Source organism: Martes martes (assembly GCF_963455335.1).
Source record: "Martes martes genome assembly, chromosome: 13".
Taxonomy (NCBI): domain Eukaryota; kingdom Metazoa; phylum Chordata; class Mammalia; order Carnivora; family Mustelidae; genus Martes; species Martes martes.
Window position 1 is genome coordinate 43,332,150 of NC_137901.1, and position 26,779 is coordinate 43,358,928.

The 26,779-nt window shown below is 36.8% G+C and overlaps 1 protein-coding gene across 1 annotated transcript in view; it reads left to right on the forward strand.

Annotated features, from left to right (window-relative positions):
• CDH2 (cadherin 2) overlaps positions 1-26,779 on the forward strand; it is a 213,212-nt gene that overhangs the window by 124,966 nt on the left and 61,467 nt on the right. The window contains exons 3-4 of the mRNA XM_080821169.1: positions 23,945-24,171; positions 25,871-26,017. Of these exons, the coding sequence (XP_080677295.1) occupies positions 23,945-24,171; positions 25,871-26,017 (374 nt within the window). The remainder of the gene's footprint in view (positions 1-23,944; positions 24,172-25,870; positions 26,018-26,779) is intronic.

A 26,779-nucleotide genomic window follows, 5' to 3' on the forward strand; every position in this document is an offset into this window, starting at 1 on the left:
GGTGTTTGTTTCTCCTTCATTATACCATGAGTCTCTGATGGGGCCAGGACTGGAGTCATCTGTCTTGATATCCTGTGTAATAACATTGCCCTTAGTGAGGGCAGTGTGGACTGTAGTGAGGGTCTGCAGAGTTGGACCTCAAAGCTCAGCTGGACTCCACTGGTTCAGCTTCTCCTTCTCCTGTTTGCTTTGCTTTCTGCATCTAATGTTTTTCGAGCAGTTGCCAGGTTTGCTACCTATGGAAAATTTTGTCCCTGACACTTTTGTTAACAGGAGGCAAAACTAAGAGTTTTTGTGTCGAATGCAGATGGCAGGAACACAGTCTTTATCTGAGCACTGACCTGAGAAAACGAGCATGATCTGTCCGTCACAGGATTTTCACGACTTGGAAATAAGTTATTTATTTTGCTGATGTGGTGGGCTCTGCCCCTTGGTACTCAGTTTTTTTTTCAAGTACTGCACAGCTGAAATCATCATTTGCCTTTGACTTCTAGAAGCACAGTTGTGTAACTGTTAAGGTGCTCTGAAACACTGAGGTTGTGGTCTTATTGTTGTCCTGGTCAGACAGTAATACATATGACGATATCATTCCATTTGCTAAAGAGCCGTGTCTTAACTGTGAAGCAGAGCAAGGGGAAAGGACTGACTGCGTGTCAGTGACTTGCTTGGACTCTTCCCCCCAAGGCTCTGTGCACAAATGCTCAGTCAACTTTCAATAAGCATCTCGAACTTCAAGTATAAGAAGATAGTTATTTATTTTTCAGGAACACCATTTTAAGATATTATCACAATAAATGCTACTCACAACTTTCGTTTGTGTTTAGTCAAAAGAGATTTACTTCTGTTTTTGGCATCTTCAGCCAGTTGTCGCCAATCTTAAAATAGGTGTTCTCGTCGGGAAATAGTTCAGAAGACATTGACTCGTGGTTGGTTGTCTAATACTCTATTTTTCTTGAACTGTAAATGTTGACTGACTTTGTTTGCTCTCTTTGTGTTTATAGAATCATTCTAAAATATCAAGATCTGTTCACAGTCACACAAGACTCGAAATTTTGTGGAATTGTTTATCCCTACAACTAGTAGAGTGGGAAGAAAATTATCCTTACAAATTAGTGGTGACCTTAAGTTTGCTTTCTTTGTGTTTACAGAATCACTCTAAAATACCAAGATCTGTTTCATAGTCACACAAGACTGAAATTTTGTGGAATTGCTTATCCCCACCACTAATAGAATTGGAAAGAAACGATCTTTTCAAATTAGCGGTGAGAAGAACTTGACAAAAAAACATGTGATACAGACTGTGACGTCCAGACTTGGCAGTGCTAGAGCAGAAAATAGGTAATTATAACAAGCCATAAACTAAATGTGAGCTAGAAACCCATCATTATTTGTAGTTCATTTGGTCCCTAATAATGGTAGTTTGTTCTCTTTGACAGTTGTAGAACCTGGGCAGGTTCCTTAATCTCCCTGAGCCGTAATTAATTCATTTATGAAATGGAAATATGAGTTGCTGCCTACTAGGGTTGAAGTGAGGGATCAGATATGATCAGGTCTGTGAAATCACTGAAGTTTCAACACCACTCTCCTAAATGCAAGAACAGATTGGAAGGAGCGCTGGACAAATGCAGGGAGCAAAGAGTGGCAGTGTGCCCAGAAAGCAGACACCTGACATCCCAAACATCATGATGTCCCCAAGTCCCCTATCCCCCCACCCCCTGCACCAAGCCTCAGAATCCTCGGATGTCAGAAGTGTGGATGCACAGGAGAGGCCAGGTAGTGTAGGTTGTGGGTTTATCAGAGACAACTTCCAATGGCGGTGCAAAGGAGAGAAAGGAAGGGACTGGCTGTTCATGACATGAGACCCAAGGCATCCATCTGGGGGAGTGCCAAGCAAGGGACCAAGAGCCTTAAGGATAACTGGTAGAGGCCACTGTCCATGTACAATACCAGAGATGGGACACACATTGCTCACTTACCATGAAAATGTCCAAAGATTTTTAAGCTTACCAAAAATTGCTGAGTCTGCAGAGGAGTTACAAAAGAGCTGAAAAGTATTTTCCTTTCAGTGGGTGTTCGGATGTTGTTGACTGGGCAATGATTTGCACACCTGCATTTGAGCTTAAGGAATTGGTTTTGTAAGTTTTACATTTGAGAAGGTAGTAGCAAGTTTGAATATGGTGGAGAGGGAAGAACAAATGACCTAAGGTCTGTGAGCGAAGAAGCTAATGCATTTAATAAGGAGGAAAAAATAAAGACGAGGGCTGAAATCAGTGCATTTAAAAAAAAATCTTTTTGAAGAGATGGCCTTTCAGGTGTCTTTTGTCAATAAGACAGGTAAACAAGGTAGTCTTAGCAGGAAAAGTTCGGATTAGACGTGACTTTCTTCCTGAAAGATTTCACCTCATTCCAGCGACTTCCACTAGGCAAATGATTTCTGTGTATCTTTGTCACTGGCCTAGACGCTCCTCCAGGGATGGTCATGGGTGACTTGTCCACACCTCTGCCTGCGGCAGACACTCAGAGATGCACAATTCATATATATGTTTTAATGCCAAATTAAATCAGCAGTTCTGAAAAAATGATCTTTCGTAAACTGTACCCTCCTTCCAACTGAACACATTTCCATTCATCTTCCCACTAGTCAGTCAGATTCAAACCACTGGAATCCTTCTTGACTTCTTCTTTTCCTTTCATAGCCAGTCCTTAGCCGTGTGTCAGATCTGTTATCAGTTCCCCCAGATTCTGTCTTCACACCCTCTGCGGGCATATATTTCTCCTTTTGAGAGTCCTGTGGCCACCACTCGGGCTCAAATCCCCAGTTCAGGCTTCCAGCGGTTATCTCTTTGGTGCTGTGCCAATCTTTGGGTTTTCATTCATAATTCCAGCCTTGATGTGGACGTTAGGTCGCCTGTCCCCAAACTATGTATGCTTCCCCTGCCCTAAAGCCTTCAGCACCCATCTCATGAATTTTTGCAAGTCCTCTCCAGTATGTCCATATGAAATTTATAAATGCATATTCCACTTTCTCCTTCTATGAACTAGATTTTAAGCAGTGGCTGGTTTTTGCCTTACCCTGGACCTGTCATCCACCCTCTATCCTGCTCAGTCATTCCTCTCCTCACTGGAATCCCCTTTCTTCCTATCACTGCCTCTAAGAACCCTTCGGGGTTCGTCATGAACCCAGAGTATTTCTGTAGTCTTTCTCACAGGTTCCCACAAGATTGTTGTCCTGTCCTCGACTATTTAGTGTATGGCTTGGACTGGAAAGTTAATAGTTGAAAGGGGGATGTTTTCAGAACAACACAACATGCAATAAGCCATTGTAAAAAGTAATTCTGCCCTCATGGAGGATGTCTGTCTGAATCCCCATAAAGTTTCATGGTGTGTTTAATGTCTACAGAACTCTGGGAGGAAGAGCACCCTGTGGGAATCTCCTATCTATCCATTAGCAAAATGGTTTTAAGGCATGTTTTGCACTTACAACATCTTTGATCTTACATGGAGCGCATGTCTTTAATTATGAAATTTTTATTTTACCAAGTATTCTCAGATACATTCTTTTGACATTTAATCTCAAATCCGTACTCAATTTAAGGTGTAAAACCAATGATTCCTTACCAGTCCTAATTATCTTATAAGCACTCGGAGGGCTGCTGGGTACAGAAAGCACATTTTCTATTGACTTTCCATTTAAGTTGCTTCCTTAGAGAAAGCTAGGAGAGCTACGGGATATTTTTACCTAGCAGATTACTAAATAACAGGTGATGGATGGTTACTAGGTGAAAAAACTAGAAAGAACAAGAACCTTAAGGTAGCCAAAGGAAGATAATTGTCCTTATAGAAAGGCTGTTTTACCCCCTAAGAGTTTATTCTTGTGTTGTATTTTGTTTTGCAAACAGACAAAAGGACCGGCCAGAACTCAGGAAGGTTTTGTGTTGCTCTGAGGTTGGGGGCAGAGAATTTGAAAGGGATCAGTGAATCAGATGTAATATGGGCTCTGTTTGAGCCACCCAATCTCTGTTTTGCTGACGGTCAGTATTCCAGTTATAAAAGGCTGCATAGGCATTTCCGTCAGCTCGAAAGAACTTTATCCCTGTTTTCATTCTGACATACCTATTATGACTTTGTTCACTAAGCAGAAGGAATTATGGGAAATGGAAACTCGGTGGCATGTTTTTATTAAAGAGCCATGTGTGTATCTTCACTGAGAAAGTAAGGAACCAAGCTGAATCCTGTGTTTTCCTTTCAGGTAGCAAAAATTGCCTGATTCATTCCCTCCGACAGTGATTTAGTTAGATTGGGAAACAAAGTAACATAAAATGAGAAGGCTTATGTACAAAGCTTTTTTTTTTTTTTTTTTTTTAAACAAAGAATTCAATGATTCTATGAATTTCCATTATTCTGCAACCAGACTAAGATGTAATCACAAAAAGTCTGGGCAAATATATTCTGTGGGGCAGGACTGGTGGCTTAAGGAAGGAATGTTTGAAAGCTGTCTTTCCACTTGGCCTTCTTTGGAGTGAATTGCACATTTACGTTTCAAAATAAGGGACGTGTTTTCAAATCTGAACAGGGGTACTTTGCACACAACCTGCATTTGTCCCTTTCTGTACACAGCAGACATTTTCCTGCAAACTGCAAGTAAATTAAAATAAACCATATATCTTCGTGGCAATTTTATACCACTGGTGATACTCTGTTCAATCATGTTATTAAATGTCAGCCTCAGCTTTAAAAATTCTTGGCCTAATTTCCCTCATCCCTACTCTGTAACTCTTCATTTTAATTCACGTAATTTGTTAGAGAAATTTTTAGATGGTGATGGTAGACCCCAGGCTCTGTTCGCTTTTATATTCCTAGCTCCTCTCCCAGTACTTAACCTTGCTTGAAGACACATATTTTCAGGCATGCAGAGGAGGAACAAGGCAGAATATCATGCAGTTATGGAAGGGAGCCTTATAAGGCGAAAAACGTTATTAATGTCTCTTTAAATTTAAGTTCGTATGTCTGTGTTTTCATAAATATATTTTATTTTAAGTGGGATTAATTTGTATGTAGTTGCCTAAATGTGTTTAAGAGTAGGATCTACTTTGAGCTCAGTAGATGTTCCCCAAATAAAGTCAAACTTAAAAGTCCTTAACTGTCAGGGCGCCTGGGTGGCTCAGTGGGTTAAGCCTCTGCCTTCAGCTCAGGTCATGATCCCAGGGTCTTGGGATCGAGCCCCACATCAGGCGCTCCGCTCAGCGGGGAGCCTGCTTCCTCCTCTCTCTCTGCCTGCCTCTCTGTCTACTTGTGATCTGTCTGTCAAATAAATAAATAAAATTAAAAAAAAAAATTCTTAACTGTGAGTCATCTGTAAATAAGAGCTCTATGTTAGGGGCACCTGGTGGCTCAGTTGATTAAGCATCTGCCTTCGGCTTAGGTAGGATCCTAGGGTCCTGGGATCAAGCCCCGCCTGGGGCTCCCTGCTTAGCGGGGAATCTGTTTCACCCTCTTCCTCTCCCTCTGCCTTGCCCCCCCACCCCCGCCGCTCTTGTGCTCGCTCTCTCTCTCTCTCTCTTGCTTGCTCTCTCAAATAAATAAATAAAATCTTTTTTTAAAAAATTAAAAAAAAAGAGGTCTATGTTAACATAAAGTAACTCTGCACGTTTGAAAAATGAAGGTTAACCTCATTAATTTTGCAAAAATTTGCCAAACATCAAGGGATTTGAAACTGCCTAGAAAAACAATAAGGTATTCAACAAAGTTGCTTGTTTTAAAGTCTACACTGTAATCCATTAAAGAATTATCAAAAGGTTCTGTGTGCATATAAAATAGGCTGTTTAAAGAAAATGACTTTGAACCTGAGAAACAGAATGTTACTCATTAGAAACCCAAACTTGCAGTGGAATGTTTATGTGTGGCTATTATGATAAGAACGGAATAGAGGACGTCTCTTGTAACAACTACAGGGTTTATTTTATTAGATACTTTTCAAAGTAAGTATGACATATAAACGTTAGAGGAGCACCTTTTCTGTTGTAACTTTTTTCCTGTTTTTAATTAAGCCCGCAACAGTCATGTTGGTTTTCTGGCGGTATATCTCCCAAGGAACTTCAGTTCGTCATTCCTGAAAAGCGTTTATCCCATCAAGCCTGGAAACTTAGGAGACCACGTGGATGGTGTCCTCAGTTGTCTCAAATGCGTATTTTTATTTTGCAGAGTTACAGGAATTGTGTGCTCCTTACTAAATAGTTCTAAAGAACTGTTCTAAGGAAGTTTGAGTTTTACACTTCCTCGTTGACATTCATTACCTAAAGGGGATGAGCCACAGATTTTGTAACTTGAAATACTGAGAGTATCTTTTGATCATCAAGATTTATACTCATTGTGACACTTCGTGCTGCGGTGACTGAAATCGGTTTCATGCAAGGAAGGTGATGAATCCATTCCAGGAAGAGTTGTGTTTCAAACAGAATAACGGGAGTTTCTTTTGCTTTTTGTGATGGCCTACAAAGTTGGGCGAGAGAAAAGCACCTAGCTTATAAATGACAATTCATTAACTGTAACTTGTTCACCTGTTGAAGAGTGTCCCCTGAATAATTGCGGTGAGCATTAGCACCATCCCTGTCGTTGCCTCCTTCATCTGTAATTACATGGGATGTGATACTGGACTGGAACGTTGCTGTGGTATTGGTGACTTTTTAAAAACTAGAGAGAAACACATGAAAAGAAATTTATTCCTGTGTGAGTTTTCCTGTGTTTTTTATCCCACAGAAGCCATTATATTTTAGTGCAAACCTGCTCAAATGATAAGAAAAACAAAAACAAACCAAAATAACTTGAGTACAAACTTCAGTGGTGATAATCATTCTGGAACTTGTCACAATCCCCAATTTTAGACTATGTGTCTGCATATTTTTAGTGCTGTAAAAGATATTAGCAGTGGCTGAGTGAAGTCCCCCCGCCCCTATTACAGCAGAAATGAAAATGCAGACTGTTTAGAGAATTATCTGGGATCAGTAGAACCACAACCAGAACTCAATTTACTGGCTCTAGTCTGCTGCTCTTTATTTTTTTTTTTTTGCACCGAATAAGAACAAAATGATAAAAATCTCATTATCAATGCGATTTCTTCCTATTCAGAGGAAAGTACACTATGTCAGACTAGTTGAGGATATGGTTCAATTGAGTATAAAACGATAATGTATTATTGAAGATTACTTATAAAATACATGAGATTAGAGTTGGCCTTTATACAAGCAGTTTTTTTTTAGTATCTTTTAGCTTCATTAATAATTCATCTCATTAGATGGTAAAGTTACTTCTGTATTGTACTCTAAATTAAAGTGCATATTTAGTGCCCCGTTGGTTGGACTCTTAATTTATACAAGGCGTGCTTGTTATGTAATGAATCTGATTTTTCTGTGTGACTTGTGGAATTAATCCCACTTCTTTATAATCACATCTTGCATATTATATTGTGTATTCTTTAATAATTCTTGTGTTTTAAAAAGTACCACTAATGGTCTTCCTCATATTAATAGATCTAACCCGTGGCTCAGGAAAAGGGGAAATGCTAAACTATGATAACATTTACATTTTAATGCTTAATCTTACTATCACATATGTGTCTTATACACACACACACACACACACACACACACACACACGGTCCCTAAATTCTGTAAACCAATTCATCTGCATTGGTAATTTTATCTTTAGTTTGTGACTATGTTGACTTTTCTTCTTTCAACCTAATGGATTTCAGTCTACCTGAATACCGCAGTAGAGACTTGAGTCCATAAATATTCCTACTCCACAAAGATAGTGTGCCATACAAACACCTTGCCAAACAAATTTGCCCTAAGAAAAAAATCCTTTGCAAATATGCATCTTTAACAAAGGCAGTGAGTGAGGAACAATTGTGATCCAGGCACTGCTCTTAACATCAACATCATGGCCTTTGGGAAGGGGCCATCGTTCTGGGGATCCATGCCCCATTCATGCTGAAGCCGCCACTGTTTCCCTGTCCCCAGCAGCCTTTTAGAATCCTGTGCTTCCTTCTATGTTCAGATCAAAACTCTGCTACCATTTGCATTGTGTTCAGTGAAATTCTCTTCCTCCCCTCAAACGTAATTGTCAAGAGCTTTGGCTTAGCCCACCTTGTTTTATATTGTTTTACTTGACTATTAGTTATTAAAGGCATTTCCTCCTAAATTTTAACTCCTAGAGATCAGGGACGTTGCCATTTCTATTTCTATACTCACCGTAGATGGTAAGACTGGGAATCATTTGGCTAATTTTTATTCAGTGCAGGCAACTCAACAAGAGCTGGAAATTTCCATCGGTCCTGAACTAGAGTGTGTTCTCGGACTGCCCCCCAGAATTTCAGGCAGCTGTGCTATCACTTTCAGTGTGACCAGGTCACTCACACTCTGTAGGTTTTTGTTTCCCTACGTGTAAAGGTGGTTCCGACATGGGAAAGGGGTGGGGGGGAGGACATGAAAGTATTTGGATCATTAGACGTGCTATCCAAATGAGATACTAGATCACAAACATTCTGAACCCTGAACTCCTGACTTAGAAAGAGCAGTAATGAGAGAGCTGACAAGGAGCTCTGTTCAGAGTTTAGTGCTAAGCACTTCTTTCCCATGTAGATGGATAGATGGATTCACACATACATACACAACAAGTGAAGGTGGTAATAATTACCCTCTGCTGTTGGATCTGTGGAAGTGGGTGCAATATCCACCTTTGCTTTTGTTTCCTTGTATTGAGAGACATGCTATACACATTCTCATTGAAGCAGGATTATACTGGTGGTTGAGATGCTGAGGCCACAGGCTTATGTTAATTCTTCCCAGTCCCCAGTTTTGAGAAGACTTAACATTCATATGAATGAACCCTGGCTCAACACTAGGAGGTTGTTGTCCTTGACCTTGTCCTTTACTACTGAAGAGCTAGTTGGAATTTCTTCCATTCCTTCCACAAGTCTTCAAGCTAGTTGGAATTCCTTCACTCCTCCCGCACGGTTTCAAATTCCAGCATTGTTTGTGAGGCTATGTGGTGCAGCAGAACACAGGCTTGGGGTGATCAGTAGCATCTCACCTGTGGTTTCATGTTCTGGTGGCTGGACCCCTTACTAGATTACAAACATCAAAACACTTCTGTTTGCTGCCCTCTGTTTGCTTAGCTCTTGCTAAAATGCATGATATGTTACACCCCTCCCCATGCATTCAATGATTCATATCACTTATCTCTAGTCAAACTAGCTAATGAATGAAAAAGGGTCTCACTGCCTTTTAATCATTAATTGGTCTGATTGAAAAAAGTCAACTCTAATCATTTGTTAGTAGCAGTGACATGGAAAAGGGGGGAAAAAGGGAAGAAAGTTGGAAAAAATAAGGTAACTTTATTAATAAAGCCTATGAAAAGACCAAAATAAACCTGATGATCTTTTACCTGGATGGTTAGTTTTCCAAGTTGTCTTGCTTCTTTCCTGTTTTATTTTTTTTCTCTCTCTCCTACATTGTGTGATATTTCAAACATACGAACAAAGACTTGAGGCTTGTTGGAGGAATCACAAGACGGGGGTCTTGTGAGTGATGAGAAGAGGAAAGGAAGATGAGAGGTTGCAGGACCAAGGGCTTTTGTTAAGGATTTTATTCTCTGTATGATAGGAAGCCTTTGGGTATGATCTAACATATTTTTAAAAGGCCACTGTAGGTATTATGAAGAGTGGAAGTGATAGACCAGTTAGAGGCTCTAGTCATTGATAATGGCTAATGGTAAGACAATAGCCATGGAGCTGTTGTGGGGATATAGTTTGAAAGTAGAGCTGACAGGATCTTCAGATTGATCCACTGGGAGTAAGACAAGAGTCAAACTCAACAGCTAGACTTTTAGTCTGAGCATTTATTTGGGTGTGGGGTGACACTGTTCACCATGCTTCATTTTGGGGGGCTGGAGGGAACCAAGAGTTGGTTTTGGCACCTGCTTAGTTTGAGTTGCCTTTTACATAACCAACTGGAGATGGCAAGTTGGATATAGGAATTTAGATCTCAGGAGAACAAAGTTTATGGATATATCTTCAGTATTCATCTTTGTCCAGGTGGTTTTTAAAACCTTGGGGCGAGTTGAAATCACCCAGGGTGAGAATGTAGAGAAGTAAAGGTCCTAGTCTGATCCTTGAAGCATCCTCCAGAGAAGAAGGAAAGGGAAGTGGGACCTGGAAAATCAGAACGGTCCATGAAGATAATTTCATTTGGTGCATTAGGTTCTGATGTTGTCGTCACACTCAAGTGCCTTTACCTCACAGAAGCTGCATTTTGGTTATCCCTGCTCGCCTCCTGTCCAGGTGACAATTCACATTAAGCTCACTTCTGATCTAGTGTGACATTCATCTTGTTTTTGAGCCTGTCTGGATTTTATCTCATTTTGTTTCAACTCTTTATACTTTATTATGATGGCTATGTATTTGGAACAAAGGTGGTACACCAAAAACATGGACCCAGTGCCACACTGTGCTCTCAGAATCTCTCTCACACCTTGCATTTCTCTTGGTTCTTGGTTTTTATACCTGTCTTTTTAAAAAATGAGGGTTTTATTTTAATGAAAAATCCACATTTAACACATCTTTCATTATTACTGTTAGGTGTGTGTGTGTTTCTGTCATTGTCCCATTTATTTACATCTATTGTTTTACTTCATTTTCATGCCTCTGAAAGTCAGGTATCTAAAACATTTTAATGTTTTAAAAAATAGGGTTTTAATGTATTATCCTAAAGCATTAGTATTGCTGAGGCTTTTAGGCAAAAGGTATAATTCAGACTAGTCTGCCTATTGGATCTGCTTCTCAGGACAGGATAAGGATATTGTTTTAGCCTAACTCGATTTATTATAGTTAATACATACAGATGGGCAAATGGTAAAGTTGGAAGCCAATAATAAGAGCACAGGATATTTGCCTTGACATCATCATGGTTAATGTAATGAAAATAATACATGCTCATGTATTTTCATGGGCTAAATTAAATGTGCAAGATCTTTTATCTCTGTAAAATTCTAAAGCTATCTTGACCCTTCGTAAGTATACCTAAGGGTTGGACTGTGAGTGCTTTGGATTCATTTGGGGAGGGACTGGTACGAGGTGATTGCTCCTGGACGGAACACTCGTGCACCTGCGATGTTTCTAGATAAGTTACACAGTGTGGAGTACACTTGAGATGGCCATAAAGTTACAATATATGACAATTAATCCCATTCAGTTTGATATAATTAATGAGAATGGTGAAATAGAAACGTAAGCATTTCTCCAAGAGGAAATGTCAACCCATTAATGAGGATGAGGCTTATTAATGTCATTTGAAGCGGCAGATTTTTGCCCGGCTACTCAGACTGCTGAGCTGGTGGGTTCACTGAGGTAGATGATCATTTCAGGCTGTGATAGAGGGAGGGAACAGTTTGGGAGAGTATTTTTTGTTTTTTTTTGTTGTTGTTGTTGGTTCATTTGTTTTAAGCAACAGCATTTTGAAGGGATCACAGTTCGGGACACATTAATAAACATTTAATAATCATAAAATGTATTTCTAAATATAAGTAAATATAAATGTATGTAAATAAATACAAGTTTAAAATGGATATTACTCAACTAAAGTGTGTATCTATTTGTGTAAAATTTTAATCTTCAAAGAGTCCTTTATTACCGTTATATTAACGCATTAAAAACGTAGCCTTTTTTTAAGTTAATTTTGTCGTAGATTCCTTGCCCTTGTTTTCCTTGTGACTCTTTGTGACAGACCAGAGTGAGCTGAACTGTATCTAAGAAGTGCTATCTGTATAGGTTGTTGGGAGAATACTTTCATGTTTCTGGAACAGCTTTCTAGGGTTTATAAAGGAGTTCTTTTTAAAAAGTTAGATAGTGGGTTACTGAGACAATAGTAATAGGATAGACTGGGAGACTTTGTTTTTTGTTTTGTTTTGTTCTGTTTTTTAAGAGTTTATTTGAGAGAGTGTGTGCACAGGTCAGGGGAGGAGCAGAGGGAAAGAGACAAGCAGACTCAGTGCTGAGTGTGGAGCCTGATGCGGGCTTTGATCCCACAACCCTGAGATTGTGACCTGAGCTGAAACCAAGAGCTGGTTGCCCAACCGCCTGAGCTACTCGGGTTCCGCTGGGAGACCATGTTTTTTTCCAGATTATGTGGTGAGGTTTCTTAAGCAGAAACACATTAATTGAATTTTTATTAGAATTTGTTAATTATTTTTCTACTTAAATTTTATTGCCAACTTAGGGATTTTACGTAATTATTTCTGATAACTGTTGGGTTTATGAAAAAAGTAGTAAATGATGAAATTTTTATGGGATCCTGCCTTTTTTAAATACTTAATACATATCATGTTGCTAGTTCGGAAAGTATAAGCAGCCTTTAGAAATAAAATGTGTAACATCGTGTGGGTTTTGGTATGCTTTTGTTATATTTGTATAGTTTGTATTCTGTAGAAAGTCCAACTTTACTATTTATACAGTTCTTTATAGAGACTGGGGAGCTGATAACATCTTTCACGTGGATTGGCAGTAATAATTGGGAATTCAGCTTTTAAACTTTGAATTATGTATCTTTATGTTATACTTTCAAGAGCTATTTTAGTGATACCTGGGTGGCTCAGTCAGTTAAGTGTCTGTGTTTAGCTCAGGTCCTGATCCCAGGGATCAGGGTCCTGGGATCAAACCATGAGTCGGACTCTCCCTGCTCAGGGGGAGTGTCTGTTTCTCCTTTCCCTCTGCTTGTGCTCTCACTCTCTCTCTCAAATAAATGAATAAAATCTCTTTTTTTAAAAAAAGAGTAATTTTAAATACATTGTTATTTCTTCATACGTGATCTTTTTCTCCTAATAGCCAGTAAAGGAATAAGTATTCCTTAAATTGTTTTACATGCTTAGGATAAAATCTTACCCTGTTTGTTTTATAACTTTACTATCAGCAAATGGTTTTGGATTTAATAGTGCAATAGTTCAATGGATTTTAATTTCAGTTAATGTGATATCATGTAATACCATTAGGGTTAATTTGGTTAATGAACATTATGTTCTGTGTACCTCGTTCTTTTATTCAAGTTTCACAAAACATATAACATCCTTTTGTTCCTTGCCTCAGCAAGCCGGGCATTCTGGGGAAACATTGGCTCTTTCTGGTTTCTGGGGCACAAATAAAGGCTGCTTTTTCGAAACTGATTTAGATATGCGACTAGTTTAGTCCTGCTTTTTCCTTTAGCAAGAACTTCTGTTTTCAGTAAATTTATGATGAAATTTTATTTTCTTTAAAAATTAATAGAAACCCATCACAAAAATTAGGAATCGGAATTCCTTCTTTGTTGACATAAGTAGCCTGATAACCAAATTTAGAAGAACTAAATTGCATGAAATTTCAGAGACTAATAATCACATAGTTGGGAAAAGAAGCTTCAACACAACCTGTGCTCTGTCAGAGTAATTTAATTAGAGGTAGTGATATTTCAATGTAATTTGTTAATGGGCACATTCTGCAGAAAAAAGGAGAATCATTCTGCCTGAGCACTGATAATTTTATATAAGTTAGGTGGAGTCTGTAAAAAAAAAAATGTTTTCATTGAATTTCATGCATAGAGATGCCTAGAGGAAGAATATCAATGAAGTGAAGAACCCCTTTAAATTTTTTGAGTTATTAGAATTCATGCAAAGGAAAATGCAATGATCTTACTGCTCTTCCAATAGTGGAATATATAAAATCACATGCATATCATTATTGGACTGCTGAAAACCCAAATTTCGTATTTTTAATGTCATAACCATTCTTCTATATCATTCCTGCTGCTTGTTTTGATTTTTTCAATTTCATATCAAAGCTCTGTTCCTTTCTTTTATTTGTGGCAACTTGTATACAGATGTTAGTTAATATTACATGCCTTTACTTAGAAAGGAAATGAAATAACAGTTTCTCTGAGAGGTTTCATAACATTTTAGAGAACATGATAATAAAACCTTTCTCTTTTGGTAGGGAACTACCAAGAGGTACAGGAATAAGAGATATTTTTGTGTTAATCTACACTAAGTTTGATTCCAATTTATTTTGTTTCATAGACACTTCATCCTAGTTCTACTGCATTGAGAGGGTTTCAGATCACTGCAAGTGAGGCTTTGTCAGACATGGTAGGCTTTCTCTTTCATGGGAAGTCCATTTTGGAACAGGTGACCTACCCCCCCCTTCTCTCCAGAGAAGCTCCCTACAGAGTGGCTTACTCATCCCGGGGATTTGGGTCTCGTATTATACACATTTAACACCTTTAATCATTGCTACTGCTGGGAAAGAGGGTATCAACTTTTAAATGCTTCTGCTGAGAAGTGATGTATGTCACTTCAATCCCCAGATTTTATTGGCCAAAGCAAACCACATGGTCATACCTAAGGTCAAGAGAGATGAAGAGTGTCCTCTCTTTGAATGTCCATGAAGAGGAGAAAAACCGAAAATACTGTTGATCAATTAGTAATGCCTAAGGCAGACTTACTATTTTAGAAGTATGGCAAAATAAATCAGTGTTTCCCAACCAGAATGCCAAGAATAGAGTAACATTGTGCCACACATACGCGTGGTTGAACTTTTTTATAATGTTAAAAATGATGTGAAGGCACTTTTATAATAAAACAGTTCAGTAAGTTAACTCACAACACTTAACATTATATTTGAAAGCTCCTTTACGGCTTTCTCTAAAAACTTGCTGACAATTTTTATTACTTTTATTATTTTCTGTTTGGCTGAGTAAGACTTATGTAGTCCTAAGTCTGCACATAGCATCTCCCCAGATCTTCTCATTGACCAAGACCTCGCCGGCGGAGCTGGAACAAAATGTCCCCTTGCCCACAGAATCTGGTTATCTGGTCATTACTTTTGTATCCGTGTGCTTATCCTAAGTGAAGCTTTTATGCAAGTATCCATTTAATTATCTTTTCAATTTCATTTACTTATATTTTTTGCTCATAGTTTTCCCTGTTTGATTCTAAAATAGAAGGTATCTATAAATTAACTTTTTATGTTTTTTTAGGGGCCAGATAATCATTAATGTTGTTAATTTTCTCAATGGTTTATTTCTTTTTCTCTCCCTCTTTTTCTTTTTTTATATTTCTTCTTTTGCTGTTTTTCTTTCTTTCTGTTAGATTTAAGGTTACAATTAGTCAAAGTCTTGTTTTTGATGGAAATCAAGAATTTTTATGTGATTTTTAGAATTAATGTGTATATATTATGTTAAATTTATATGGGTTTTTAGAATCAAATCCGTTAGAATAATTTGTTTTTTTCTGGATATAAATTTATTATATTATTAAAGAGGACTGTAGTTTCCAGAAATTGATTGTTTCAAAAATATTTTTTATTATCCGGATATGTGAGTATATTTTTGGACACTTTCTATACTTTTTAAATGACGTGAATGTAAATACTCCACATTCTAATTTAGATTACAGGATGTTTAGTTTTTAAAGTTTTTCATGTCTTTATTTTTTTTTTTTTAATTTTATTTGAGAGAGAGAGCAAGAGTAGCATAGGGACTGAGGGAGAGGAAGATGACTCGCAACTGAGCAGGGAACCCAATGAGGGTCTTGATCTCAGGACCCTGGGATCGTGACCTGAGCCTGAGGCAGACGCTTAACTGCCTGAGCCACCCAGGCGTACTTCCTGTCTTTATTTTAAAGTATTTTAAAAATGCAGAAGACCATATCTATATATGTGTATACACACACACACACACACACACACACACACACAATGTATATTACATACTTTTTTGTATATCTTATTGTTTTATATAATTTCATAATATTACTTAGTACATTATTTATACTTGTTACACAAATATTATATATTATTTTACAAATAGATTTCTGAAGTTATACATGCCAGAGTTTGTTTTTACATGTCATTTTTACATATCTTTACTTTTCGAACCCAACGGATAATTTGGGATGAAAGCTTGAAGGACTTCAGAGTCGAAAGAACCCATTCAAATATTTAAGGTATTAATTAGATAATATACTAATAATTCCCTCAGATTGGAATTCATGTGTTCTTATCCTTATTCTCACATTGGGTCTAAACATCTTAATGTGAAATGATCACGTGAAGCCACATGCAGGACAAAATTTGTGGGCACTGTATCCCCAACCAGCCATTTTGGGCAGCAGAAATTTTGCACTTTCTTAAACAGGAAGGAGAACGTTTCCTCATGAGATTGAGTCCAGCACTATATGATCAAGCTCGTAAAGTCATTTATAGCGTTTGCTATTTGATGCTTTAAGCCACATGCAGAATCCCTGTTTTACCAGCCTATGTACCCATCATCGACACTCAGAGAAGTAGAATATGAACCACTTTTGAATACTACACTCAGGAAGAGTGGTGATGGCACATCACACATTGTAGTGACAGCATTAATCGAAAAGATTATTAAATCAAAAAGGTTATAGTTCCACGTCGATGACTTTAAGGAACTAAAAAATATATTCGTTAATAGCAGCAGCTAGACTCCCTGAAAAGCATTATTCTATTCTGGATAAAAAAAGGCAAAACAAACTTCTGTTAATTATATATTCAAGGAGACAAATGGCTATTTTACAGTAGGATGGTAAGCAAATATGACACGAGGCTGATGCAGAGGCCCTAATGACATAAAGGTTATAAAAGCTATAAATGCCATGAAGATGTAAAAACCAAGAGTTTAATCTGAGAACCTCATGATTCTGTTGGTTTTATTCATGTAAAAGCTCTTGTACATAGAAGATTGCTCATAAATCTTAAATCCACATAAACTGATATTATGAAAATAAATGGCTCCAGCTTTGTGCAAAGATAAGGGAATACCATATTTGCTGATATATAGCAAAGTGCACGAGCTGTCCAAAGGACACTTTTTTTTTCAGGAGTTTATTAGCTAATAGAAAAATGACTGTGTGTTCAAATGTTGTTCACTGTAGATTTGTTGAAGGAGAGTTATTCACTTGAGAAAATAGCTTACTTACCTGACATTTTGGAGCACCTGAATGAACTTAATTGAAAACTGCAAAAGCCGTGTAAAAAATATTACACACAGTCACAGAGTTTATGGATTTGAAGCAAAAATTCAACACTGGAAAGAGGATTAAAATGATTCATTTGTGATATTTAGGTGGTGTTATATTTTTAAACCACAGAGAAAAATTATTAAGACTATTAGAGCAATACCTGTGTATTCTTGAAGTCAAGTTATATCATTATTTTTAAATACCTAATATGACAAAATTTGAAAAGCTTTTGCATTTCCACAAGGAATGTCGGTGTTATATTTGTCAGTGCAAGAAAAGGAAGGACCGTGAAATTTAGTAAATTCTCATGGTTCGTGCCAAGAAAGAACTTTCTGCCCGTTGGAGAAAAAGTGATGAATTCTTTGCTATCATTTGCTACAGCCAACTTTTGGGAGTAAAGCTTTCATTGATGGTAATTATCAAGAATTTGATATCCAAATCATAAGACTTGTTATAAAAAAGGTATCTCAAGAAAACAAGTTCAGATTTCGAGCATTAAAGAATTTTAAAGGATTTTGGAAGTTTATGTATATTTAATAGTCCATATGTGTAACTAAATTTCTATATTTCATTTTTCTTCTTATAATTATATGCCATAAAGAACATGTAATGACTTTTTCCACCAAGGTCCAAATGGACATTCCCATGCTACCTCTAGAAGATCCCACTATATAGGTACAGACAGGGTTGGTGCACCCTGAAATGGCTTCTAAAGGGGTTTCAGGAAGAGTCGTTCCCCGGATTGAAACTCAGGAAGGGCCTGGGGTGGCAAAGGAATATCTAAGCAGGTTTTTCATATCTGTAAGTAAACTTGCCACGTGGTAACCATTCTCCATTGGAATCTGTAAGTAAAAACACAGTGAAATCCCTACTGTTGAGACAGCTCCTCCCTACCTTCCCCACTTGCATTTAGATGTCAGGTTCATAAATTAATATTGCTCTTTATCTGCGGAAGGAGAACGTCTCTTGGCACAGTGAAACTATGTCTGTTGTCCCAACATGCTTCAAAAATAACAATTAATGTGGGAAAAAAAACCAATAATAAGGTGAAGACATATTTAGGCACAAAAATATTTTGCAGTGTTCTCTTACAATTGTATTCTACTTGAGCAAAAATTATAAGTCATAGGTGAGTATTTTGCACATTTTCATTCATATGGTTTATGCAGTGCTATTAAATGGTAATGCATTTAATATATAAGATCTGTGGTTTCCTGTTAATATTTTATAAAGATATTATGGCTTTATGGTTAAAATTAATTTGAGGTATAGCTTTAAGAGTCAAAAAGTACTTTAAAATAATTATTTCCCTGATGTTTAATTTTGTATTAACCATGTTAACAAAGTTTTATGTAGGCTAGAACACAGTAACTACATATTAAATAGGAAAACTATGCAGTAGCTCTAATAATAAATTTCTTGTTGAATATTGTAATGTTTTCAGCCTAAGATATTTAATTGTGTATAGAGTTGTTTTAAAATTGAATAATCCCATGGATCAAGCCTGTTTTTTTAGTTGTCTAAGGAAATTTATTTCCTTGTCCTGTGTTACAAAATTCTGGAGTTTCTACTTTGAGTTAGGGGAGTATTTAAGTATTTAATACTTTAATGTAAGGAAGATTATTCTGTTGGAAAAATATTTCAAGTTCCTTGATTATTTTTAAAATAACAGAATTTCTGCTTTATTACACATGTCTAATAAGAAATTATGACTTTTGTGGAACACCGACTCAGCATCTGCATGCCTGAGGTATTTATGTCAAGTTATTGATTTAGTTATATTATATAGCTCCAAGTAGTACCCGTTGGAGGCAATTCACTGGAACTCGTGTTTGTGAGAGACTGAGGATATTGACAATTATCCCTCTCAAATATCTAATAATATAGTAGGTTAGGTCATCACCAGCAAGGAGGTTTTCCCTATTATTAACATCTTGCATTAGGGTGGCATGTTTGTTGCAACCAATAATGATACGTTATGAATAGCTAAAATCCATAGTTTACATTAGAACTCACTCTCTCTGCTGTGTGTTCCTTGAGCTTTGACAGATGCAGAATGCCACGTATCCGCCATGAAACTATCACATAGAATAGTTTCATTGCTTAAGAATGGATTTTAATTCAACATAAATTTATCATCTTTTCTTAAAAAGCCATGTATTAAAAAATGATTGAACTGTTTCATGTTTTGGAAGATGAAAGTTGAAAATTGTATGCATTATGTTACTTAGAGTTCCTTACCTACCATTTATTAGGAAAATGTTTTAATAACAGGAACCCCTCTGTTCCAGTGAACTATGTATTCTAACAACAGTAACATGTCTATGATTGTTGCCTGCCTTCTTTTCCTCATCTTGAAATTTAAATTTTAAATCTAATTTTAATAATCAAGCCATGTCCCTTGAATGTCTCCTTCTTCTTACAAATGGCTTCTACCTACTCTCTTTTTTTATTTTTAACCAGCTTTTTTATACACAAATTTTTTATAGTCCTCCTGAAAACTCCTTTGAAATGTTATAAGTAAATTTAATTTATAAATTAAATTAGTGATGTAACTAAGATTCTATAACATAGCCATTTCCCACTATTTTTTCATTAATATCCATGTTTCTGTAAAAAAAAAAATCCTCTTGGATAAGTTTCAGTGGTTGTTTCAAGAAGAGAATTTTGTCAAATTTGAGAAAATATTCTTAGTTGCATCTAAGTCATAAGTAAAACAAGATAATAGGCAATAAACACCAACCAGTGGTTGATAATTGGAATCTACACATTACCCATTGTGTTAGACCAGAAACGAGGTGGTTTAAACAACAGAAATGATTTTCTCCCAGTTCTGAAGGGTCTAAGTTCAAGACCAAGGTGACAGCACGTTGGACTTCTCTCAAGACCTGTCTTTGCTTACCGATGGCTTCCTTCTCGCTGTGTCCTCACGTGGTCTTTCCTCTGTGTTCGTGCACATCTATGTCCAAATTTCCTCACCTTATGAGGACACTAGTCTTATTGGATGAGGGCCTACCCATATGAGCTTTGTAAATCTTAATTACCACTTTAAAGACCAGTGTGTCCTATTACAGTCATAGTCAAAGGTACTGGGAGTCTGTGCTCCAACACAGGAATTTTGAAGAGCACAGTTCAGTTTGGAACACCCATTGAAATTAGTAAGCCTCTTAATTTGTGTGACTTGAAAATAGTGAAATGTGGTTATCCCTGATGAAGCATGTCACCGTGAACCAGGCACTCTACACGCATTAACTCACAACCACAGGATGAAGTCAGGACTAGGCTTTCACCGAGGAGGATTTTTTTCAGTTGGCAATGGGCTTTTTTCAGTCAAGGTGTTGACTCTAATGGTTGAATGTACAAAGGGAATTACGTAATGAAAAACACTTCTTTAAACCTGAATACTCCCCCAAAGTGTTGCTTATTTTAGCATTTGAGCAAATGCAGATTAACATTTGTTTAAAAAACCCAGAAGAATTTACTAATAGATATGTTAAACCAATTCATAGTAGTCATAGGTGAGGAACAGGGGTGATTGAAAACTTACTGACTTTAAAGAATTGACCTTTATGCAGTTTCCTTCAGAGTTTCCGCAGTGTCAGACTCCCTGAGGTCAACCACTTCTCATTCATAGGATGTTCCATGACCCTTTATAGGAAAGACACGGTTTTGGGTTTTTTTTTTTCCTTCTTTGCAAATGCATTTTTCTTTAAAGGCCTTCTTTCCCTTCCCTGCATCATTCTGACACCTGAATTCAAATAGGTAACTGAGTACCAAATTAACAGAATCCACAGGCACTGGAACGCTGAGCATGAATTTTCCCTTCTGCCCGCCGCCCACCTGCACCTCCCCTGCAGGGGCCCAGCTACTTCCTTTATGGGACATTTAGGGTACACCCCAACTTAAAGAATTCTTTATAATAATACTCTTTACTCTGGTACTTTTGGAGATCTAAATGTGGCATTATTCTCATCACGAGCATTTATGGAACTTCTTTGTCTTTTCTGTTTACTAAAGATTTAAGTTTCAATAACTTAGGAATCATGAGTTCAGTTGGATTATTTTTTGCTTTGGTAGGAGAATCCCTAAAGTCAAGCAGCCATGGGCATGGATGGCTCTCTGAATTTTCTTTCCCCATTTCTAGAGCAGAAATAATGATTTCCACTTCAGGAGGTTATTGCTAAGGCTTACGTAGATAAGCTAATCTTCAGTATCTTGTTCAATGCCTGGCATGCAACAAATATTAATTCATTATCTTTCACTCTCAACAGCCTAATACAAAGTCAATTACTTAAAGCTCCTGAGTTTTTTGTTGTGGTGATTGCTGAACACAACAAATTGCAGTAGCAGACTGGCCATACTTCTGTGTTTCCTGCCTATTTTCAAGTTTTTTTGAAAAGTTGTAAGTTACTCACCTATACAACTGGTCTGTGAAAATTTAATGAGCATTTATACTGTCTCTGTCACTGCAAGGTGTCCTAGGAAACAGAAGAACCAAGACTCACTGTCAGGAAGCCAAAATGAGTTTACAGTCTACTTAGAGAAGATCTAGTCATGTGAAACCATTAATAAGTAGACATTAGTTCTTATAATCATTATTCTAATAAAAATAAGTGCGTCTGTGGACAGGAAATGTAAAAACAAGTAAGAGTTAAAATTAAATTAGATTAAATTAAAATAAAAAATGTGAAGCCTTCCCAAATGAGGGCATTGGCTGCTATCTTCTAAAGGTCGTCTAGGTGGACCATTTGCCCAAATGATGGCCTGGCTGTGGAGCTGTGCATGGAGAATGGGGGTGGAGGGACTTTCCAGAGAAAGTGGTGAGCATGGGATACGGGCTGCGGTGAGACGGGAGAATGACCGAGAAATCCGATTGGGTAGACTATGTTTTAGAAGATGATGTACAAAAAAAACAAAGAAACCAAGTGACCAAAAGTGAAAAGACCATTGTATACCAGATGAAAGAGGATGAATAATATTGTGGATGGTAACTGAGAAGGAGACCTGCTTGAGCAACAAATGCTTAGTCTAGGAGAAGATGCTCAGAGAGCTGGAACAGGGAGAAAACCTCTAGGAGGCTGATGCAACGATCTAGATGGGATTTGATGAGGGCCCATTCTAGAGTGGTGAAAAGGAACAAAAACGTGCAGAAGGTCTGATCTAGGTTCTATGTTTTTAAGTTCACGAATACTGTTTTTTCTTTGATATAAAAAGGTATTTTTATACAGAAAGATGATAAAAGTCCTTTGTTTTGCTTTCTCAGCAGGGTTCCCCGAAATCAATTTTACTTTTCATTTTGTCTTTAATAAAAGATTAGCAGTAGATGGCATTGTTCTGTAAAAAAGATTACACATTTTTCACTTTTTAATCACATGGCGAGTAAGATGGGGGTAAATAAGTATCTTTTGGGATACTTCTCCAAAGACAAATATTTTGGTTTAACATAATATATTGTGAGATTTAACTTGTATTTTCATTTTTAGATGTTTGAAAAATGAAGGATGATCTATGTGGGACTATGTGAGAAATAACATATTCAGTAGTTGAAGTACTTTATTACCGTTATCAAGGATCTTATGGTTACTAAGGGAAATAAACATGCATGTTATTTGGCTGTGATCTTGTGCACATTGCGGTGAATTTATATTAATGTAAACAAAAGAACTCATCAATTCATATGTGGAGTGGGAGTTTGAAAAAATTTACTTAGATAAACTTGAAAAATGCAAAAACTGGTATATGATTCTATTTTGTAATATATACCTATTAATTGCTTTCCAAAATGTATCCTATGTAATTGTGGTAGGGCATAACACCACATGTTTACAGAAATTTTAAAAAATTGTTTTTTCTTTGATTCCTTTATGCTATGCCCAGAGAAATTTTCTTCATAAAGAATGATTAAGGGTTTCAAAAGGAAATCATCTTCCTTAGAGAATATTTTTATTATTTTATAATTTTACTTTGGCTTGAATATGTTTACTCCTACATTTATAAGCATGTGGTTTAACTTTCGTGTTGTTACCCAATGGGACATAAGCTGATTGACATTGCTTTTAAGGGAGCATTAATGTTTTTTTCAATTTTAAGTCATTACATTCAAGATAAAGATAAGATACTGAAATCTTTTTGATTTTCTATTCTTAAGACATAAATATTTTTAGTTACACTTTATTTTGAGATAAATCTTTATTTTTATTTGTCTGAAAATTTACAAATTGTTACTCCTTCATAGAGCTATTATAAGCACTATGAGGACTAGAAATTGCAAATTATTCCCCTTTTAATTACTACTACAGTCTTGTAATTCTAGAGCATAGTGGGCATTAATAGAAGTTATTGCTTTCTTCCCTTGAGAATTTATTCAAAAAGTATAAATTAAGACTATGTGCCAGGAAATATGCAAAGTTTCAAGATAGCTAAGAGAATTGTCCCTGACGTTCATCTCACCGGGAATGTCAGGAATGGCTATAAAACTGTGGCAGTAGGGTTCAGATGGCTACATGAGGACAGAGAACAAGGGATAGTTCCACCTTCAGTGACTCGAGCTAGGACCGGAAGGATGAGTGGGAGTTTGTTAGGGAGCAGCAGGTAATCTCAGGGAGAGGCATGGCCGAAAAAGCAGGTGTAGCCAAGGGCTACAAGATCCAGCGGAATGTGAAGGAAGGGGGAAGGCTTTGGAACTAAGGAGATTCTGGGGAACAACTCAGAACCATAATCTGGTATTCTCTGGTATGAAATTGCTTTAATAATGTAAAACTAAAAGTTTTGTGTTTTATGTTTACCGTGTTTTATCCTTTAACCTAAGCGGAATCCGGACTTAGATGTTTCTGCGTTTGTATTATCACCAGACTTGTACGTTTGTTTTCTCTTACAGTGAAGTTCAGCAACTGCAATGGAAAACGGAAAGTCCAGTATGAAAGTAGTGAGCCAGCAGATTTTAAGGTGGATGAAGACGGCATGGTGTACGCCGTGAGAAGCTTTCCCCTCTCCTCTGAGCATGCCAAGTTCCTGATATACGCCCAAGATAAAGAGACTCAGGAAAAGTGGCAAGTAGCAGTAAAATTGAGCCTCAAGCCTACCTTCCCTGAGGATTCAGTGAAGGTAGAGTATCCAAACACGGCTTTGAAGTTATGTTTAAAAATCAGATTTATACAGTTGGGACTAAAGGATTGCTTTGCTTTACATCACATTGGCCAATATTTGAATTTTTATCAACTTCAGCCACTTCAAATAGTATTTTGTTGTTGTTGTTATTTTAATCTTACAAGATACTTAGACTAGATATATATGTAAGCTCTCTGAAATTGTGTTTGAAATGGCTGTTTATACTTCGAGATTTATAACTTAATTTAAATTAGAAGGAGTTGTTTGTTTTAAATTTCTTAGAAGCTTTACAAGCTGTTAAATTTAACCCTCAAATAAACACTTCTTTGCAAGATGTCACTAGTTAAGTCTATTAAATGGGAAGTACAGATATACAGTAGCATTTCTAGTGTAGAGTATTGGGTTTTTTTTTCTCGTCCCTTGATAATCAAATTGGGGAGTGTGAATTATTTATTTACCTGACATAACTTTAAGGAATGATATACTCCCTCTGGTGGAAGCTGCTATGAACCAGGATAAAAGAAATAAATACACTTCCCACAAAGTACAGTTTGATTAAATTCAGCAAACATTTACTGAGCACTTATTTCGTATAAATCACTATTTTAGGAATTTTTAATAAGATGCAATAATTTCTTCAGTAAAGTTATGATAACACTGTTAGTTTCTGAATATTCTAGTTCGTGTTAATTCGAAACAAATACGAGGAGGCACCACAATCATTTATTTTTGAAGTCTGTAATTTCATGAAGTATAACTATTACATTTTGTAGATTAGTGTACTCTTGGTGGTAAGAATTCACACATTCGCTTTGGCTATTTAGTGGTAAGTGTAACATACACACCCATAATCAAATATGAATAAGTGTATTAGTGGAAAGGATATCATTTTTCTGTTGCCCCAATGTTAGACTTTTATTATGTAAAATGTAATTTATTAATCTATTAACTGTTAAGGGAAATCCTGTCATCTGGGGAATACAGAGTGAGAAACTGGTAACTAATTGAGTGAAAAGATGCTTTTGTTGTTGATGATTCGCTGTGTTCCAGCAAACTAGCTTGGATATTTGCACTGAAGCAGCAAGGGCTAATGGCTAAAATGTCTACAGATATAAGGAGAAACAGAAGAAAATGTTGACATCCAGCAGAGATTAATACCCAATGTGCAAAGTGGGTCATCTACAGCATCCATCATGGCTGACATAGGTTTAGAATAATTACAGCATTAATTCTGTGGGATTTAATAGGGTCATAAATATTTGAGACATGCCTTAGCAGTATGTATTAAACTTCTCTTGGAATTCAAATTATATTTTAGCACATCAAGATCTAAATTTAATGTACAGTAGCACATTACCTGAACTGTGGTTTAAACTAATGAGAGATGTATAAAAGGATACCATTAAATTTTGCTCAATATTAACTCCTATCTAAGATGGTTTATAGAAACTGCTAATAGTTTACACAGCTGTGCCACATAATAAATTGTTTGGAATTCAGTTCTTCAATGATCAGTATAACCCCCAAATTTTACGGTGTTTTCTATTATTTTAATAGGGGGATGAGGACAGGGCCTCCAGGCGTATTTTCTTGTTCATAACAGTGAACCCTGTTCTCTCAGGTATGCATTGATACTGCTGTCTTTCAGAAAATGTTTTTCCTAGTACTCAGCAATGTCTTGTATTTTAACGCAAAGGAATCACAAGAAATTGAAGAAATAGTATTCCCAAGACAAGCGAGTAAGCACAATGGCCACCTACAGAGGCAGAAGAGAGACTGGGTTATCCCTCCAATCAACTTGCCAGAAAACTCCAGGGGACCTTTTCCTCAAGAACTTGTCAGGGTAGGCTGGCACAATTTTAATTATCTCCACGGCATGCATCAAGTGTATGTTAGAAATGCTTTTGTCTTTTGTATCACAAGACAGACTTTACCAGATATATTAAAAATATATTTTTTATATAGGTGAAATGTCTATAGTGTTGTGCAGAGCCTTTTTTTTTTTAAATTATTATCTCAGATTATGTATAGGTAGAGCTTTCTGTGGGTCCCATACACCACGGATGGTGAAGTTTGTTGAGCGTGTGAATATGTACCTCCCACATACATCCACAACCAGACCATACCCTTTCTCACAACGCAAACACACACACACACACACACACACACACACACCCTTCACTTCCCCATCTGACAGCTGTGCTCTCCATGATGATCTTTGCCCTCTACAGATAGCTTTTGAGCCAAAGAAGAAATAAAGGGGCAATCATTGCTAAAAATGCCAGCACCAGGTGCATTTGAGAGTTTTTTAAAAGAAAAAAGGAAGTGACCTCTGCTACCATTAACAGAATCCCTGGGGCTGTGCAAAACCATAGGCTTTTACAAATCTGAGAAGTAATTTTTTTTCAGTTACTCCAAACGTATGCCATCAGATGTGGAGAAAAAAAAAATCAGAGATATTTGTACATGTTTGGTAAAATTAGCGACCCATTGTTTTATTGCAAAAGGAAAAAAGACAAAGTTATTGTGTATTTGTTTATCTGAATCTAGATGTTTGTGTGCATGATTAATTTAGCATTCCAAAACATACTTACTGAAAGTTGTA